At 42.9% G+C, this 18,867-nt stretch overlaps 1 protein-coding gene across 1 annotated transcript in view; it reads left to right on the top strand.

The window, feature by feature from the left end:
• Window positions 1-312: 312 nt before the first annotated feature.
• serpinh2 (serine (or cysteine) peptidase inhibitor, clade H, member 2) overlaps window positions 313-18,867 on the top strand; it is a 36,661-nt gene continuing 18,106 nt past the window's right edge. The window contains exons 1-3 of the mRNA XM_076289635.1: window positions 313-962; window positions 6,026-6,118; window positions 8,645-8,877. Coding sequence (XP_076145750.1) covers window positions 317-962; window positions 6,026-6,118; window positions 8,645-8,877 — 972 coding nt within the window. The 5' untranslated portion in view covers window positions 313-316. The remainder of the gene's footprint in view (window positions 963-6,025; window positions 6,119-8,644; window positions 8,878-18,867) is intronic.

Genomic DNA, 18,867 nt, shown 5'->3' with positions numbered 1-18,867 from the left:
TTCCGTTATCATGTAGGCAGCTTTTGGGCATTATGACAAGTTATCCTTTAAACATTTAAGTAGCCATAAATCTCACGTCATGGCATGGTATTACACAGTTTCAGTAATGTCGACAGCTCCGTGCCACAAAACATAAAAACTAGTTGTGCACAGCTTGAATAATGCATGAGATCTAAAGATGTACACAGAGATCTTGCCCATGACCTTGCCCGAGAAGCTTTTGGTATGATTATCTGACTGTGCCATACATACACTGGCCTTCTTTGCTTATGTTCTCACGCCTACCTCCCTGTTCCGTTCTCACAGTACTACTGCCATGCTGCCTGCTGCGTCTGGACCAGTTCCATTCTCTCTTCTGCTTGTGCTGCTGCTGGGGGTTGGCCTCCCCAAAGCCGACGCCTCCCCCCAGCAGCTACAGCAGGGTGCCCCCTCAGCTGGCCACCATGCCAGCTGGTCCATCGGGCTGCGGCTGTACCGCGCCTTGCGTACGGGCAGCGGTGACGATGCCCAGAAGACCAACGCTCTCTTCTCGCCTCTGATGCTGGCCTCCTCGCTGGACGGCCTGGGCGAAGCCTCCAAGGGCGCCACCGCCGGGCAGATCCGGGAGCTGCTGAAGCCCTCCGGCCAGAAGGGGGCAGTAGCAGCAACAACCGCAGACTTCCCCCAGGCTCTGAAGTCCATGCTGGAGGCCAACAACACGGCATACTCCCTCCACGGCGCCTCGGCCCTCTTCACCAAGCAGGTCGCCGGGCCGGACCAGGACTTCCTGAAGAAGGCCCGCAGCGTTTACGGATTGCACCACGTGCCGCTAGCCACTGCAGGGGGGAGGCAGTCGGACTCGGCCGCCCTGCGAGCCTGGGTTCTGGGAGCCACCGGCGGTGTCATGGTGGACCACCAGCCAAGCCAGGAGCCGCAGGCCCAGAGCGGAGCCCTGATCCTGGGCAACGCGCTGAGGTTTAAAGGTAAGAGGCTGGGAGCAGGAGAGGCTCCCTCCACAACACAGCACCTCCTGCAGAGAGAGCAGCAGCGCTCTGCCTCTTATTCAGTTCATTTCCTTTGTGTTGAATTGACTGTGTCTTCCAAACCAGACCCCAGCTGAGTTTTTTAATGAACATTACATTACACACAAGAAAGAAAGTGTGCGTGTGCGTGTGTGTGCGCGTCAGAGAGAAAGATGATGTTTAAATGAAAGATGTTTAAAAGGAGATGTTTAAATTTGTTGCCTTACAATCACTCTATCTGTATTGCTACATCTAACACAACAGCTATGAGGCTGTGTATGCATTATTCTAAGTGCGTATAGACCTCTTTGTCCTCAGGATCATTTCTATATGTGTGTGTGTGTGTGTTGGATCCTTGGCAAACAGTATAATTGTGTTCTCATGATTGTGTGTCTGCGGGCTTAATGACAAGGCATTGCAACAAATAACAACTAAGTTCTCCAGGAAGTGTGTGTGTTTGTGTGTGTGTGTGTGTGTGTGCGCGTGCGTGTGTGCGTGCCTGCACGCGTGTGTGTGTGTGCATGCATGCATGTGTGTGTTTCGATCGTAGGTAGCCAATGCCACTGATAAGTAATGAGTGTGTGGCCTATCAGTGAAGGCTTATTCATCTTCCTGTGGGCTGTGATATGTCTCTGTGAATAATTGAGTAACAAGTGTCCATGCACACACACACACACACACCTCCTTCTGCCTGCAGCACTCTGTGTCCAGCCGCTGGACTCCGACTCAGTATGCTCGACCCGGCGCCTCCCTCTCGCCAACCTCTCCTCCTGCTCTCCATCTTATCTTAACCTCTATATTTAGACCGGCCGCTATTTTTTATTTATCTACCTTTGCCCACGGTCTCTGATTTCCTGCCTCTACAAGACAAGGTCTTCTGCCTTCCTCTTTTCTTCCTCGACAAAAATGCTCGAGAATGCTTTCGCCTTGACCCTGTGTTTCCTTGTTCTTGCTTCAAGTCTAGACTCATCTCTTTTTTATTTTATTTGTTTGGTTGTTATTTTCTTTTCCACAAAATAAACAACGGATCACGCATCATGGTGTGCGGATCACTCTCTTGTTTCACAAGATAAACAACCCCGTCTCCTTTCAACGTCTATGCATAAAGTCATCCAGTTTGCTGCTCTAACATGGTCCTTAAAACGTTTCCTTCGCTGTCTTTACTCATGCCATGTATTGTCAGTTCACACGGTAGAAAAACAGGCATGAAAGAAGAGAGACTTTCAGAGCAGTCCTCTACAATAGACATCCCCGAAGACTACAACGGCGACAACCGACTGTATGTTGATAAGCAATCTAATTAATTTCCCTTTTGTTTCATGTTTGGACTTAATTACAAAAATTAGTACGAGCCTGTGCAAAGTTTCCTCGGCGCCCATTAAGTCTGCAATGAAACACACAAATTAGATCGCGCAATGGATTGAGGAACGTGAATATGATTATGAGAAAATTCAATTCAGCACTGGAGGACGACAGTGTGCTGGGGAGGGTTGTGGTGGTGGTGGTGGTGGTGTCGGTGTAATTCGTCGCTGTAAAATGGTAACGATCCTGGTGGTCGATGGCTCTATAGTAATTCGGTTACTAGCCGTTATATCTTTTCTGTCCGGGGCCATTTGCATCAGGGTGGCGGTGGTGGTGATGGGAAGCTGAAAAGGCTTCCTGGCGACATTGTTATTGGTAGCATCTCCTGGCGCGGCCCCAGCAGCTGTCTAGTGTTGTTTGTTGCCTTGCTCGCTCCTCATTGTTAATTATTGAAGGCTAAAATTAAAAGCACTTCAGCATCACTTCCCTTTCCCTCTGCTCTTCAGACGATGGCGAGAGAGAGAGAGAGAGAGAGAGAGAGATAGCGAGAGAGAGAAAGAAAGAAAAAGAGAGGGAAAAAAGAGGTGGGGAGGGAGGAGAAAGAAACGTGGTGAACAGAGAAAGAAGAAGAAGAAGAGTGAGATAATTAGAGAAGGACGTAGAGGGAGGGAGAAAGAGGAGAAGAAAAGCAAGCGGCAGAGGGAGGGGCAGGGTACAAGAGGAGCAAGGAGCACATTCAACACTGAGGGGCAGGGTACAAGAGGAGCAAAGAGCACATTCAACACTGAGGGGCAGGGTACAAGAGGAGCAAAGAGCACATTCAACACTGAGGGGCAGGGTACAAGAGGAGCAAAGAGCACATTCAACACTGAGGGGCAGGGTACAAGAGGAGCAAAGAGCACATTCAACACTGAGGGGCAGGGTACAAAAGGAGCAAAGAGCACATTCAACACTAAGGGGCAGGGTACAAGAGGAGCAAAGAGCACATTCAACACTGAGGGGCAGGGTACAAGAGGAGCAAAGAGCACATTCAACACTGAGGGGCAGGGTACAAGAGGAGCAAAGAGCACATTCAACACTGAGGGGCAGGGTACAAAAGGAGCAAAGAGCACATTCAACACTGAGGGGCAGGGTACAAGAGGAGCAAAGAGCACATTCAACACTGAGGGGCAGGGTACAAGAGGAGCAAAGAGCACATTCAACACTGAGGCTTTGAGAGGAGAGGAGGAGATGGTGGAGGAGAGAGCGAGAGTAGAGGGAGGGAGGGAGGGTTTGAAAGAGAGACGTGTGAAAGCTAGAAGAGTAAAGAGGACAGAGATTAACATCAAGGTAGTGAGAGAGTGAGAGAGAGAGAGAAAGAGAGGGATAGAGAGACCAACATGAATAGAGTCAATTACACAGAGAGAGAGAGAGATAGACAGAGAGTACGAGAAAGAAGAGAGAGAGTCTATTGCAGGTCAGAGAGTGAGAGAGATAAAGAAAGAGAGAGAGAAAGGTAGAGCAGTAGAAAGAAATAGGGACAGATTGACATGCAGTGTGGGGGGATCTTGGGTATGGCCTACCCAGAGAAATGCAGTCCACCCTTATTCATTAATTCAGCCTTTGTTTGTGCCAGAGACAAACAAACAATGCAAAGGAAGAGAGAGAGAGAGAGAGAGAGAGACATGAGAAACAGAGCTGGTTTTCAACACTGACTGCAGCCTGCCCGCAGCCCCGTTTACAGATAAGCGCAACAAAGGCGAAAATATAAACCGCCAACAAATGCACGCCCATTTTAACCTATAATAACAGCCCTGTGGTCTCTCTCTGAACTCTGCAGCCTCGCTTAATCAAGTAGCCGATGAGAGAAGGGGAAGGTGGCATTGCTGTCCTCCCTGGGGGTTGGTTTCTTTTTTCCCCCATCCCTCCTCCCCCCCCCTCTCTTGCAGTCTTTTGTGGTTTGGGTTCATATTTGTCAACGGGATGGGTGCGACTGTTTTTCTTCTTCTTCTTCTTTCTTTCTTCCGAGACTGTAGCGATACAATTGTTGCATTGTTTTTTTTTTTAGGGTATGCTTATTAATAAGGGGATTTTTGCTTCCTTTCTTTAGCTCCATTGGCTTTGTGGGTTGTGCCATCCAACTCGTTGCCTGACTCCATGGCATGTCTAGACCAGACTATTGGGCTCGGGGTCCATCCAGAGATCTCGGTTGCCTCTCTCTCTCTCTCTCTCTCTCGTTTGCTTTTGAGCGACTGCCAAAGTTTGCGATGACACTAAATCCTCTGAGGTATTCCAGGCACTCGGGTAGTCAGGTAGTAGGAACTCGCTTGCCTGCTTCTCAGTCCCCGACTTGCTCCGGCGGTAATAACTTTGTGTTTGTTTTCGCTGATGTTTCAAGAGGATAATGTTTCATAAGGGCCTGATAATTAGCGAAAGGCTAGACTTCCTCCTCGCGCGTTTTCACAGGCCCTTTCAGATCCATTCGCATGCCAAGGTGCGGTACGCAAGGATTGGCTGCGGTCCGAACCAGAGAGCCTGTGTGTTCTCTGCATTTTTTCCTCCAGACGATGTCAGATTTCTCAGTTTCTCGTCATGACTCAGGTGGTGTAATCAATCCTGTTTTCGTTTTACATTCCCGGCGCTGCATTGTGTGGTGTGTGAAAAATGTAAAAAATGTAAAAAAATTGTCATTGTCATTTTGCAGCAATGCCGATCTCTGTGATCTCAGCTGCAGCTAGCATCAAAACACCATATTAGCTGATTAGCATGCCCCTTGAGGTCACAGGAGGATTGAGGACAATGACTATTTTGCAAACTCTACCACACATTACTGCCAGCCTATGTGGTTTTAACAGGACATAATTCAGTCAGTAATTCATGCGACAAAGACTGTCTTCCCTCCCCAACTCAGCTCCTAGTTGTGTCCCAATGTTTTGGTACTGTGGTAAAATACAAAAACGACATCACCCCCATTCCATCTCCCTGCTTTGTGCGGAGCATATGGACTTCATTTTCTGATGCAATGAAATACAACAGAAGGAGGTAGACCTGTCGTAACCCCTTTGGCGACCCCATCCCTTTTCCCCCGCCTTGTTTGGTGGCCGGCTGCAGAAGCCGGCTTTTTCCACCGGTGTGGCCGCCCGGGATGAGTAAGCGAGGTGGGGAGAGACAGACAGTCTACCGGGAAATGCATGTGTGCCCGTAATCCCCGCTAATAGTCTCTTTTATCGAATCCCATCTTTGTTAGCGCAGGTAATGAGTTTAATGGACTGTAATAACGCGTTCTGGCCCTCCTCATTTCACCCTCCCAATCTTCATTGCCCCCCCCCCTCCTCCCCTTTTTTCCTCCCTACTCTCTCTCTCTTTTCTTTCACTCTCTCATGTATGTGCTCTTTAGCTCTCCCTCTCTTTTCTTTCACTCTCTCATGTATGTGCTCTTTAGCTCTCTCTCTCTTTCTGTATGTCTTCTCTGCCCTCTTTTGTATCTTTGTGTATAATTGACCCTGTGGTTTTGTTCAAAATAGTTTGGCGCATATTTCGCCGCTGTAGTGCTGCTTGCTGTGGGCCTACTGTATGAGCGAGAGAGAGAGAGAAAGAGGGAGAAAGAGAGAGAGAGAGGGAGAGAGAGGGAGAGAGAGAGAGAGGGAGAGAGAGAAGGAGAGAGAGGGAGAGAGAGAGGGAGAGAAAGAGGTCTCTTGAGGTCATGTCTCTTGTCTTTTTTTCTTTGTCTCGTCTGTGTGTAGGTCTGTGGGACCGAGGCTTTGCAGAGTCGAGCGAAGACCTGCGTAATTTCCTAGGAGTCAAGTACACAAGAGTTCCCATGATGCATCGGTCAGGTATGTTCACTCTTAACCATGGGGTAGGGGACGATTAATCGTCAATTATGACCTCCAATGTTAACAAACATAATTTAAATAGAATGATTAGCTGCATTCCATTTTGCAATAATCTCATATTAACTTGAGTTTTAAATCCAGCACACCCCTTTGTTTAAAAAATTGGTGATATTTCCAAAATCATTTAGTAATTTAGTAATCAAATAGTAATTAGTAATCATCTAATGAAATAGTATTGAACAAAATAATCATGATCATTATGTCTTCCATAATGGAGCAGCTATACCGTGGGGCCCAGAGTTGGAAGGGTAGCTTCATTCAGTTAGTATCCAAAATGTTATGGGCAGCAGGAACAATGGGGCGACATTTCTAAAGATGTCAGTGGACCATTTGCTGCTTCCTGGGCTAACATAGCTAGCATAACACTGGCCAGTGAAATTAATAAGGATAAGCATGGACGTCCTCTGTCCAGGTCTTTAGAAAACCTCCTACCTCTCCTAAACTCAGCCTTGTAATTTTATTTCCTCTTGGTGATGGCCTTTTTTGAAAAGCTAATATAAAACAGCTCCAACATAAAATGCAAAATGACACACAATTGTGCAGCATCCTAGGCGTCCACACTCTTTTTTAACATTGTAATTACATTTTCTCAGCATTGTAAAGATTTTAATAAAGCATTTCAGATGTATCAGTGTGCAAAGTTTCTTACACATTTATAACACATCCGCATTCAACTTAGCAACAGTTTAGACTTGCTTTCCTTGTAATGAAAAACATATGAGCCATACTAATGGGTCACCAATGCATTTGTAGGCCTCCCTATGCATCTGTAACACATCCAGTACTCCACTTGTCTTTGCCGAACAGTTTCCTCTGTACACACATCTCACAGATTAAGATGCAGAGGAGTGCATGGAAGAATAAATGATGCAAGGTGTGTCAACCTTTACCGTGTGCATGCAGTTTCTGCTCCAAATCTGATTTATTTGTATTTATTTTTTTCTTCCTGAGACGTTCATCGCTTTAGTAAAAAGGTCAAATTGGACTTCCTGTGACGGTCGGTGTGTATTTTTTGTTAAAGATTCTGTGGGCAAAGTGTTTTTTTGTTGTTTTGTTTTTTTTAGGAGTTGGGCGAAATCACACTGAGCACACTTTAGGCCACTTTTCTGTAGACTTCCTCTCTGGCCCAGAGCCGCATGGTTTCATTGATCCATCTTTCAAAAAATTGATGTTGTTTCTTCTCATGCTGGACTTTTTAGCAATATGGCAAGAGAGAGAGAGAGAAAAAAAAGAATTGCCTGGCAGTTGTCCTGGGAAATAAACAACGGTGAAGGTAGAAAAAACATATTAGCCGTTTAAATCATGTCGGCCTTTTCAGCTTCTACACACACCGGTCGGTGTCTCACCTCGCCTTTGATTCGATTTCTAAAGCAAAGCTGTTAACATTTATGTTGCTAACCTTTGTGAGAGTGGCGAGAGGACTTTTAAACTTTTGATGTGGTGCTTGAGAGCGTAATAAATATATAAGTGCATGATTTGCGCTTGGAATATATGAAAAAATGTTTCTGCTCTGAATGCTGTGTGATACTCTCACCACACCACTCACACCTTCCACTTAGAAGTGTCATCTTTAATTCCGTCTGAATCAAGGTCATGGCGGGTCAGATGGTTTTTCTCACATCCACTGGAGAATATCAATGGTTCTAAAGAGACCTTCTCATATTATTTCAGTATTCCCCAGCATCAGGGATCTCATGTGTCTTATAACACTGATTTTGAAATGTGAAAATGTCATAACATCTTTTTTCAGATTTTACCTTATTTTTTACACTTTAAGTGTAGGGCAGTATAAGCCCATGGTAGGTTCAGCACCAGTATCAGTTCCTGCAGATCTGGCCAACTTGATATCCATGCTTAAGTTCCCTTATTTGTCATCTGTAATTTTAATCCACTTTTTGTCAGTTTAAATGCCCTCATCTAGCTGGCCGTCCATTTGTGTTTGACCTGTAGTTTTCTTCTGCTTGAGGATGAGCTTGAGACTAAATTACCTGGACCCAGAATGGCTGGAATTATACTCCCCATTAGTCAACATGGACCCACTCACCCACTTTTATCCATCCACTCACTCACTCTCTCTTTCATCCACTCACTCACTCTCTCTTTCATCCACTCACTCACCATTTCTTTCTTTCACTCACTCACTCACTCACTCACTCACTCACTTATTCAAATTCAAATGGCCTTATAAGCATGACTGTTCTTTTACAGGATTCCAAAGCAAAATAAAAATAATAACATACTGTAACACTCTATGCATTATGCATGACAACATATAACCATATAACCAACTCAATAACACTCACCCACCCACTTTCACTCACTCACCCACCCACTTTCACTCACTCACCCACCCACTTTCACCCACTCACCCACCCACTTTCACTCACTCACCCACTCACTCATCAACTCACTCATCTACTCACTCACCCACTCATTCATCACTGGTACTGCATGTGTCTCCCACAGGTGTGTACCGTCACTACGAGGACGTGGAGAACATGGTCCAGGTGCTGGAGGTGGGCCTGTGGGGGGGCCAGTCCAGCATGCTGCTGCTGCTGCCCTTCCACGTGGAGGGCCTGGAGCGCCTGGACAAGCTGCTGACCCTGGAGCAGCTGCAGAGCTGGCACAGCAAACTAGCCACCACCAGCATAGCCATGTCCCTGCCCAAGGTCAACCTCACCAGCGCCCTCAACCTGCAGGTAGGCAGCACTGCACCAACACAACCAGCTCACTCAACCTGCAGTTACGCTACGCCATAACAACCAGCTCACTCAACCTGCAGGTAGGTCACGCTACACCATAACAACCAGATCACTGAACCTGCAGGTAGGTTACGCTACACCATAACAACCAGATCACTGAACCTGCAGGTAGGTTACGCTACACCATAACAACCAGATCACTGAACCTGCAGGTAACTTATGCTACACCATAACAACCAGATCACTCAACTATTGCCTGTGTTCTTTACCAGTCAACTGTCGTGGCAGATATTCAGACTCGGGCCAGAAATTAAGTCCAAACATCTTGCCCACAACGTAACAAAAATACACCATTATAAGTGCTGAAGTCAAAAACTTCTCCCAAAAAGAAGGCTCAAAAGTCCGGCAGAGTTCCGTGCAAAAATTCCTTTAATGACTACATAGCGCAAAGCCTGAGTGGATCGCACGATCGCACTCCCGAACAAAGGTAGAACTCTCTTACTTATACCCCTCCAAAATGCTGACACAACACTACCCCAAACGAACTTTTCACCTTAAGTTTATGGAAAGTTCAGGGGTGTACAGTATAGAGTGATCACAGGTCATACATTGTGCATGGGTTAAATATCGTTCGCCCCCCTGCACTCTCCTACTGGTTGTTATGAGTAGAGCTCGCCCTGTGTAAGCGTTATCTTGCAGCCTCAAGGCCGACTCAAAAGGCCTAGGCTAAGGCAGCATGAGACACAGTGCAACAAAATGAGACACAGGGCAGCAAACAGAGACATAGGGATACAGAGCGCACGTAGGGGGAATTCTGGTAGAATAGCTTCAGTATGTTAATAGTATTAGTTAAACTTGTTATTTAAAATGTTATAGGAGTATTATGGTTAGGAATAACTTCAGTGTATTACTTGATTATGATTAAGGTTATATGAATACATGCTTTACAGTTTCAAACTCGTTCTCTCATCATGATGTCTACAACCCATAGGATAATTTTATACAACATTCCCTCCTTTGAGACTTGCATAGTCTCACAAACTAAAAAATTATCCTTCCTTTCTGATTCTTAATTCTTATACTGGCTACTGTCTCTGACTTTGTACACTTGAAGAGTATCAAAAATGGGTAGAGGTAAGAAGGAATATCACCATTAACATGTCAGTGAACATGCATTTCCGTGTCGTATTTTCGCTTTTGACTAAGTCATCATGGTATACACACAACATATGGTTTTGATGTTATACACCCACAAGATAATGCAGTACTAGTACACACACACTTTTCATACACACTGATTGTATCTTTTCGTTCAACACAAAAGAGTTATGGATAGTTTTGAACATATGTACAATAGGTCTTTAAAAACAACATACTGACTACTTAATGTAGTATCACACTCATGATTTGCTTGTTGAAGGTAAAAAGCCATTTGTTGATGGTCTTCACCAGCACGGTTAAATCTATAAGCTGCAAAGTCACATTGCATAGTTGGTCGTTGAGTTGTTGGTTCTCCTACTGATCTTGTTGCTGGTACCTTGTGTTCATTTCATGGTTCTTTTGGTGTGGGCCCTGCTTATGCTACAGGCATTAATGTGGTCATGAATGGGATCTTTGTTACTTCTATAATGGCATTTTCTCTTTCTTTGGTATTATGCTGTTTGTTTCTTCCTTGATGGTTTTATCTTAGAGTAGAAGATCAGAAACTGGTGTTACCGTCCCTAGATGTGTACAATGCGGTGTATGAATCTTCCTCATCTGAGCCGTTTGTTGGATTTAGGTGATTGTGTTCTCATGTCAATCGCGTTTCTTTGGCTTTAATTCAGAATTCCCTATTGGCCTTTCATGCTATCGCATATCCCAGTCCAGCGCAATCTTGTTCTAGGACTGGGGCTGGACCTGGAATAGGTATTAAACTTGGAGCAGGGTATGGACTTGGGGTGGTAATGGGTTTGTAGTAGGGAATGGGCTAGGAGTAGGGAATGGGCTAGGAATAGGGAATGGGCTAGGAATAGGGAATGGGCTTGGGTATGTTAATGGGTTTGGAGTAGGGAATGGGCTTGGGTATGTTAATGGGTTTGGAGTAGGGAATGGGCTTGGGGTATGTTAATGGGTTTGGAGTAGGGAATGGGCTAGGAATAGGGAATGGGCTTGGGGCGTGGACTGGAGATGGAAGTGAAGTTGAAATCCTTTGGTGTCATTTGGGTGTAGAGGTTTTGAGTTGAGATCATCTGGTTGCAGGGTTCTGGTCGTAGTTTGAAGTCATCTAGCTGTGGACATTGTGTGACATTGCCACTGGAGTAGATGACTGTAGCCGCATTGAGCTGAAAGCAACAGTTACAGGTGGACTCCCCCAGACTCTCAAATTCTCACACCTCGCTCAAGCAATGTAGCGCTCCTGGTCAGATTTATAGAGAGAGCAGAATAGAACAAAAAGAAACAGCACACAACCCATACAGCCACACAAATCCTAAACCATTTGGGAACTTGGAAGATTTTCAGATGAAGAAATTCATACAATCAGTTAGATTTAGCCCATAAGTCCTTCTTTAAGTCGTTATCAAGTCTGTAAAACAATTTAACCAAAGTTAGTTAGATTATGTTAGATTATATGACACACAGATTAATATTTAGATTAATATTTAGATTAATAGTTAGTAATAGTAGTTAGTTAATAGTTAGTAATGGTTAATAACAGTAATATTTCGTAGCAATCAATGTCTACATACTGTTATTCAAATTTCCTATCCCTCCCTCCTTTTGACATTTTTCAATGTCAACAAAAAGTGGGATAGGTCTCGTATTCTCCTGGTTGTCAGTCTGATTAAGACCCCAGGTACGTCGCTCCATTCACACATTGCATGCACACTCACTCTTACATCTTTCACTCACCTGTCACTCACTCAAGCCTCATTCTGAATCAGTAACAGCTAATCTGCCCCACCCTGTTGCGTCCAACAGTTCCAGTAGGATGGCAAGGTTTTATGCTATTAGTTATTCTGAAATATTGTTGCTTTGGGTCTTCACTCCCTACTACCCACATCCTTATTTCTCATGTTGACCGTCAATCAATACTAAGCGATCACAATCATCCTACCAACTTTTCACGCATTTCCACCTTCCTTGTAACTAATTAATTATTTCACAGAGTTATCATTTTGTAAATAGTTTATGTTTTTTGATTATTATAAAGCGATTATTTATGATTTTAGATTTATTTCGATTTTTTGGTTTATTCTGTTACTTTTAATTTAAATTTCAATTTAATTTCACTTATAGAGCGCCACAACATTACACATGTCTCATAGCACTACAGTGTTTTAATGCTTATCAAATTTATTCTGTTAAAATTTTCTTTGTCTGTTCATTCAGCATATGACATTTATCATATCATAGTTAAAAATAATGAAAGTTTTGTTTTTATAAGGCAACTGTTACACTATTATTGTTTGTAGTTTTTCCTACTGTATATAGATTGTCATAAGCCATACTCTCACTCTTTATGAGATTTGGGAAGCACAGCAAAGTGTCCATTATTACCTACTGCTCTTAATACCATCACTCCTTAATCAGTTATTAGATCAATATTGAAGAATACTTAATTCTTCTGGCCTTTACTTGCCCTTTCAGTTTCCCTAATCATCAATGTGTGTTGACCATGTGTATTATTCTAAGCCCTAGTAGAGCATCTTCTTCAATGACACATCAGATTGAACCCTTTCTTGGGGATTACTGGCTATGGATTCATATCCATGGCATCCTAAAGCCATGAATGCAAATTTAGACTGATTCTGGACTGGCCTGGCAACCAGAACCATGGATTAAAAATGATTTGAATTTTGAGCCAGAGCATCCTTAAAGACTCCTGGCTTACATTTCAATCCTCAGTATCCTTGAAGAACATGCCGTCAATCGTTCTGTCCCTTCTTAAGGTGTGGTGGGGGTTAGTACATGTGTGTCGTCTTTTAGTTGTGACTTGAATATTGGTGGATGTCCAACTGAAGTGTACCTCTGGTCCGATCCAGCCCTGACAGCCACTCTGGAGATTGATGAGATCCCACACCATGCTCATTCCTTTTCATCAACGATCATACTGTCTCTTTAATTGTTGCCACATCGAGACTTGTTGCATTGGTATTTGCTGCACCTTGGTTGACAGTTGACATTTGTTGATCAAGTGGGGACCTCATAGTCCCTCTCCCACTCATGATTGATGAGTATGATTTTTTTTTTTTTTTTTTTTTTGAATGCCATAAAGACAGTTCCAGCCATAGTTGGTGTATTTTTGGTAGTCTCTTACTTCACTTGCTGAGGCTGTTTGCCTTTTTGTGTTCTTTCACTCCTTTTTCCAAAATGAGGCTCGGTTGAAAAGGAGTCAGGCCCAGTGAGCAGTATCAGGCGAAGGCAAATGCTCCTCCCTCTTGCTGTGGTCCACTCCTATTGTCGAGGTGGCTCCTCCCCCTTGAGTCTGGCAGCAGTGGCTAACTGTCTCTGAAACAGTCTTAGCATTGGTATCACATGGATAGACGTTGGTGTGGGTGACATGTCGGTCGGCTGTAATCAGGGCCTGGGTCTCGGATTCAGAGGGCACACAGCCTGTAGACAGACTCAAAACTGTGTTTAGTCAGTGGTTAGTTTCTAATCTTTCCCTGCTTCTGTACCCTGCCTTATCTAAAACATTAACTCTATTTGTTTCAAAGAATACCCTGGTTTTCATATCATTCCCCAAATTATGATGGTATCTCAGAACAGACACTACACTGTGCAGTTAGTCAATTTGTTATTTCAATTTAGATTTTTATCCTAATAACAACTTAATCAAAGTATTTTTCGAAATTTCCTTTCTCTACTCTTTTTTTTTTCTTAGATTTATCAATTCAGTACATTCCTTTCACTGTGGTAACTATTTTAAGGATAACCTTTTAAAACATTTTTATTTTATTGTATATAATCTTAGTTCTTCAGTTAAATTGTATTCAACATTTCAATTAAACTCACTTTAAGTTCAGAAGATGGATGGCATAATTGTGGCAAACGACTGTGATTCCCAATATTGACCGGAACAATTGAGACTATGATTTTTTCTAGAATGCAATATTCATTTTTATGTTCTTTTCTGTTATACTATCCTTTCCTTTCTATCAAGTTAACTGAAACTGGTGACTAAACACAATAATTGGTCAAAAGTTCCAATTCCATTTTCTCAATTCAGTGTCCATCCGCACATGAGTCATGCTTCCACCTCAACCCGGGTACACCCGCTTATACACTTGGACACAGCACAAATTCTGTCCAAGGCACTGGGCTTAACTTTTGCTGTACAGTCTTTTCCCGGTTTCCTTGAGGGGGAGTCAGGGCTCAGTGGCGGAGACCTCTACAGCAATCAGAAGTTAGATAAACTCACTTTCTCAGACACACAGAAACATTTACTTGCCCTCGGTTTGCATGCACTTACATTGGTTAGTATGAGATATTACATCAACCTTTTCTAAAAATGTTTTATATCACTCACGTTTCTAAGTTATCTCTCCAGCCAAAATGTTCTCTTTTCCATCAATTGCTTTTTCTTTTGATTTTACGCTGCACTAACCAATGACAGTACCACAACACACCAGGCAGGCTATTACTTTGTTTCAAAAAACATAACCAACAAACAATAACCAACGAAAATACAAACTAAACTCAACAATAACTCATAACAACATATGCTCAGCAACACTAGTAATTGTAGCATACATTTTTCTAATTTCAAATGACTGAAATTAGTAAAAGCAATTACAGTAAGGTGCAGTAATACCACATCTGATTCACCTTTATTTCACCAATTATTCCCCGCACCAATGCCCTTCAATACCAACACAAATACCTTCTTATCCTTTAGCTTACTATGAGGTGTGCCATTTCCAGCCTCTCCACCCGTGCGCGCCTCGAGTGGATAGCAATTACTATTGCAAACCTGTCCTCATGTGAAACATAAAATTTACTGAGCGACTAGGGCAATTTTTACCTGCCGGCAGCTATCCCACGACAACATCAATGTCTATGAGCAGCCCACCGCAGTACTCAGCGTGACTTCTCTCATGCGACCCTTATGTCACTGAAACGTTAGTCCGCGATTAAGATTCTATCAAGCGACAATCCCGAAATCCGACATCTTTGTCGTGCGGAATTCATCGCGATTATATCTTTTTAGGTTCTGAACTATAGCTCTCACCCGACCCATTATTCGTCAAGAGCTAATAGCAGAGGCGTCCCGTCTCACAAAAGCCCTTTAATCTTACACTTCATTTGCAAAGATCAGGGATATAATTAGATTTGTGTCAATTAGTGAACTAACTTACAGCTACAAAAGCGAATTAACAGCTGGTATTCAAGCACAGCAGTAGCTAACATTTATGCAAGACACAATTAAACACACAAATAAGCTTTTTCTAATAGGCTCTTCATCCATATTCTAACCATCCATTGCTCTTCATCCACATTTACTCTCAGATGTTAGGCTCAGCTTTGTTTCATTTTCTTAAACTTTTGCTTTTTTTTTTTTTTTTTTTTTTTTTTACATTCTTTTCAAATATCTATCCAATTGGTATGGTATAAAAATGGTGCGGCTCCTTTAAGGCTCAGTATATAGGGAGGGGGCAATAAGCACAAAGAGATTTAAAAAAAAAAAAAAAAAAACTTGGAACAAATTGTATGACTATGGTTCACCTATTTCATGGGGAAAGATGAGACAAACATCTTTTAAGCTATTCAAATGTAATTCAGGACATACAAAGGGATTGCAGAAGACTGAAAGACCTATTTATATCTTTTGTCATGCATTTTCAGTCGACAGGAAAGTTTATGGTTTATGAGAATGCGCACACCCGATGTCGCCCACACGCTCTCAAAACTGATCCTTGCTAATTATTTACGCCTTAATTTCTAATGGTATACACATCAATCAACCTTTTGATAACCTATGCCGCCACTTCCAAACAGTTTCAATCATTTCTAACCATATATATATTTTTTTTTTTTTTTCACTGAGCTCAGGCACTTTTCTGTCCGGGATATTCAAGGTCATCGTCTGATAAGCACAAAAACTGTGATCTGATGCCAAACAGCACTCCTAATTTCTCATTCATAGCCTACTACTGCACAATACGGTTGTTAGTTTACAAAACATAAGCACACACATGCGGGGTTATTACACATATATTTTGCACCAAACTCTGCCAGCGACTCTTTTCAATACTCTTAATTTTATGTTTAACAATTTAACTAGGTTCTTTTGGAGGAGAGACAATTTCTTACCGTCAACCTGGGTGGAGTCCTGCACTCCAACACACTCAACAAAATCACAGAAAACAAAACGCTCTACTTCGTATTCAATTTTGGTGTCTTGTAGTGCAGGCTGGTCCCCCCAAGCTTCGGGTGTCTCGTTATCTCTCCTGGCTAGGCTCGCCAAATGTCGTGGCAGATATTCAGACTCGGGCCAGAAATTAAGTCCAAACATCTTGCCCACAACGTAACAAAAATACACCATTATAAGTGCTGAAGTCAAAAACTTCTCCCAAAAAGAAGGCTCAAAAGTCCGGCAGAGTTCCGTGCAAAAATTCCTTTAATGACTACATAGCGCAAAGCCTGAGTGGATCGCACGATCGCACTCCCGAACAAAGGTAGAACTCTCTTACTTATACCCCTCCAAAATGCTGACACAACACTACCCCAAACGAACTTTTCACCTTAAGTTTATGGAAAGTTCAGGGGTGTACAGTATAGAGTGATCACAGGTCATACATTGTGCATGGGTTAAATATCGTTCGCCCCCCTGCACTCTCCTACTGGTTGTTATGAGTAGAGCTCGCCCTGTGTAAGCGTTATCTTGCAGCCTCAAGGCCGACTCAAAAGGCCTAGGCTAAGGCAGCATGAGACACAGTGCAACAAAATGAGACACAGGGCAGCAAACAGAGACATAGGGATACAGAGCGCACGTAGGGGGAATTCTGGTAGAATAGCTTCAGTATGTTAATAGTATTAGTTAAACTTGTTATTTAAAATGTTATAGGAGTATTATGGTTAGGAATAACTTCAGTGTATTACTTGATTATGATTAAGGTTATATGAATACATGCTTTACAGTTTCAAACTCGTTCTCTCATCATGATGTCTACAACCCATAGGATAATTTTATACAACACAACGCTTTATGGGACAGTGACAAAGCTCATATCAAATCTCAACCAAACACATGTGGGAGACTCCAAGGTCAAATGGAAGAGGTTCTTTGGTCTGATGAGACCAACATTGAGCTTTTTGGCCATCAGACTAGATGCTATATTTGGTGGACACCAAACACTGCACATCACCACAAGCACACCATCCCTAATTTGAAGCATGATTGTGGCAGCATCGTGCTGTGGGGATGCTTCTCTGCATCAGGCACTGGAAGGCTTGTAAAGGCAGTTTATCCAATGAATTCAGCAAAATATATGGAAATCCTGAAGGACAATCTGGTTCAGTCTGAAAGAGAATTCCATTTATTAAAGCAATAAAAGGGGACAATAAGAGTGGTGAATACTTTTTCTAGGCACTGTACACTAGAGATGCGCGGTTCGCGGTTACAGCCGCGGACTCCGCGGTTAAACCGCGGATCGGGCGGATGACGTGAAGAAATATAATATTTTAATTAAATTCGGGCGGGTGGCGGTTGAACCAATGAAATGAAAAAAATATAGCCTATACATTGTTAAATTGTGTTAGCTACATCCGAAAAAAACGAGCACACTTTGAAATAGTCAAATTTTCATCAGGCAGTTTGGCCTAGTTGCTTCTATGCATGCTGCTTTGTTTATCTATCAGAGAGGGTGTTGCGGAATTGGTGTATTCCGATGTTTCACTGAGCAACCCCTCATGCACGCACACACACACACACACACACACACACATTAAAGGTAACAAAGGTTAAATTAAGTAGCCTATCATAGCCTACCAGCATGTTTTCCTCTCCAGTGTGCAATAAGAAAGTAGAATAGGCTACAGTGCAAGTTGACCGATGATTCATCTCCCATGTCGCATCTCGTTGCAGAGCCTTGGTAGGCCACTAAGCAAATCTGCAACCTGCCCAGCTGCCAGTATTGGAGGAGGCCTAAACATCTCGTAGATAAGACTGACTGGGTTATTTTGTTTCGATATTACCGTATTTTCCGGACTATAAGTCACATTTTTTTTCATAGTTTGGCTGGTCCTGCGACTCAGGTGCAACATATATATATTTATATATATGTTTTTTTCCTCTTTATGACACATTTTTTGACTGGTGCGACTTATACTCCGGTGCGACTTATAGTACGGAAAATACGGTATATATAAAACACATAGTCATTGTAGCCTACCATTCAGGGAATAGGCATTTAAAAGGGAGACAGATTATGGAGTGATATGACTCAGAACTGACATCGGGCAATGGCAGTGCGAGATGTTCAGAACGTAAGAGCTAAAACTTCTACAAGCTCAGTAACATCCACAGCGGAAAAAAGAAGGTAAGAAAAATAGTGGGAAAACTTAGATGTGTAAGGCAAGCAAGCAAGTTTGGCGGTTGTTACTAAAAATGTGAACATGCACGTTGCACTGCTGTGCGGTGGACTTTCGGAATGAATAGAGTCGGCGTTTCTTTAATATCGAGGCGCCATAGTTTGTCCGATCGGCCTGCTGTTATAAAATGAATTGCGCTGTCTGTCTGAAAAAGACACGCTCTCTTCCCATGCAGTCAAAATGAATGGGAGTCTTCTTCAGAACAGGCTTGTCATAGTGTCACCCTGACATGACAGTGCGTAAAGTAGCCTATAATGTGAATGACTTGTTATTTTATTAAGGATTTCTTTCTTTTTGCAAAAAATAAAGTACAATAGGCATTAATTAGTAGGCTAAATAGCAGCATGTTGAAATGATGTGCCAAATTGCGTTTTTTATTACAATGATAAAATTTTAGGCTACAGGCCGATG

This window comes from Alosa pseudoharengus, unplaced genomic scaffold (genome assembly GCF_046254945.1).
Source record: "Alosa pseudoharengus isolate Yale_2024_CS ecotype anadromous, Long Island Sound unplaced genomic scaffold, YU_APseudo_1.1 YU_APseudo_1.1_scf_17, whole genome shotgun sequence".
Taxonomy (NCBI): Eukaryota; Metazoa; Chordata; class Actinopteri; order Clupeiformes; family Clupeidae; genus Alosa; species Alosa pseudoharengus.
Note: the sequence above shows the minus strand (reverse complement) of the source record. Positions and strands in the feature narration are given on the sequence as shown.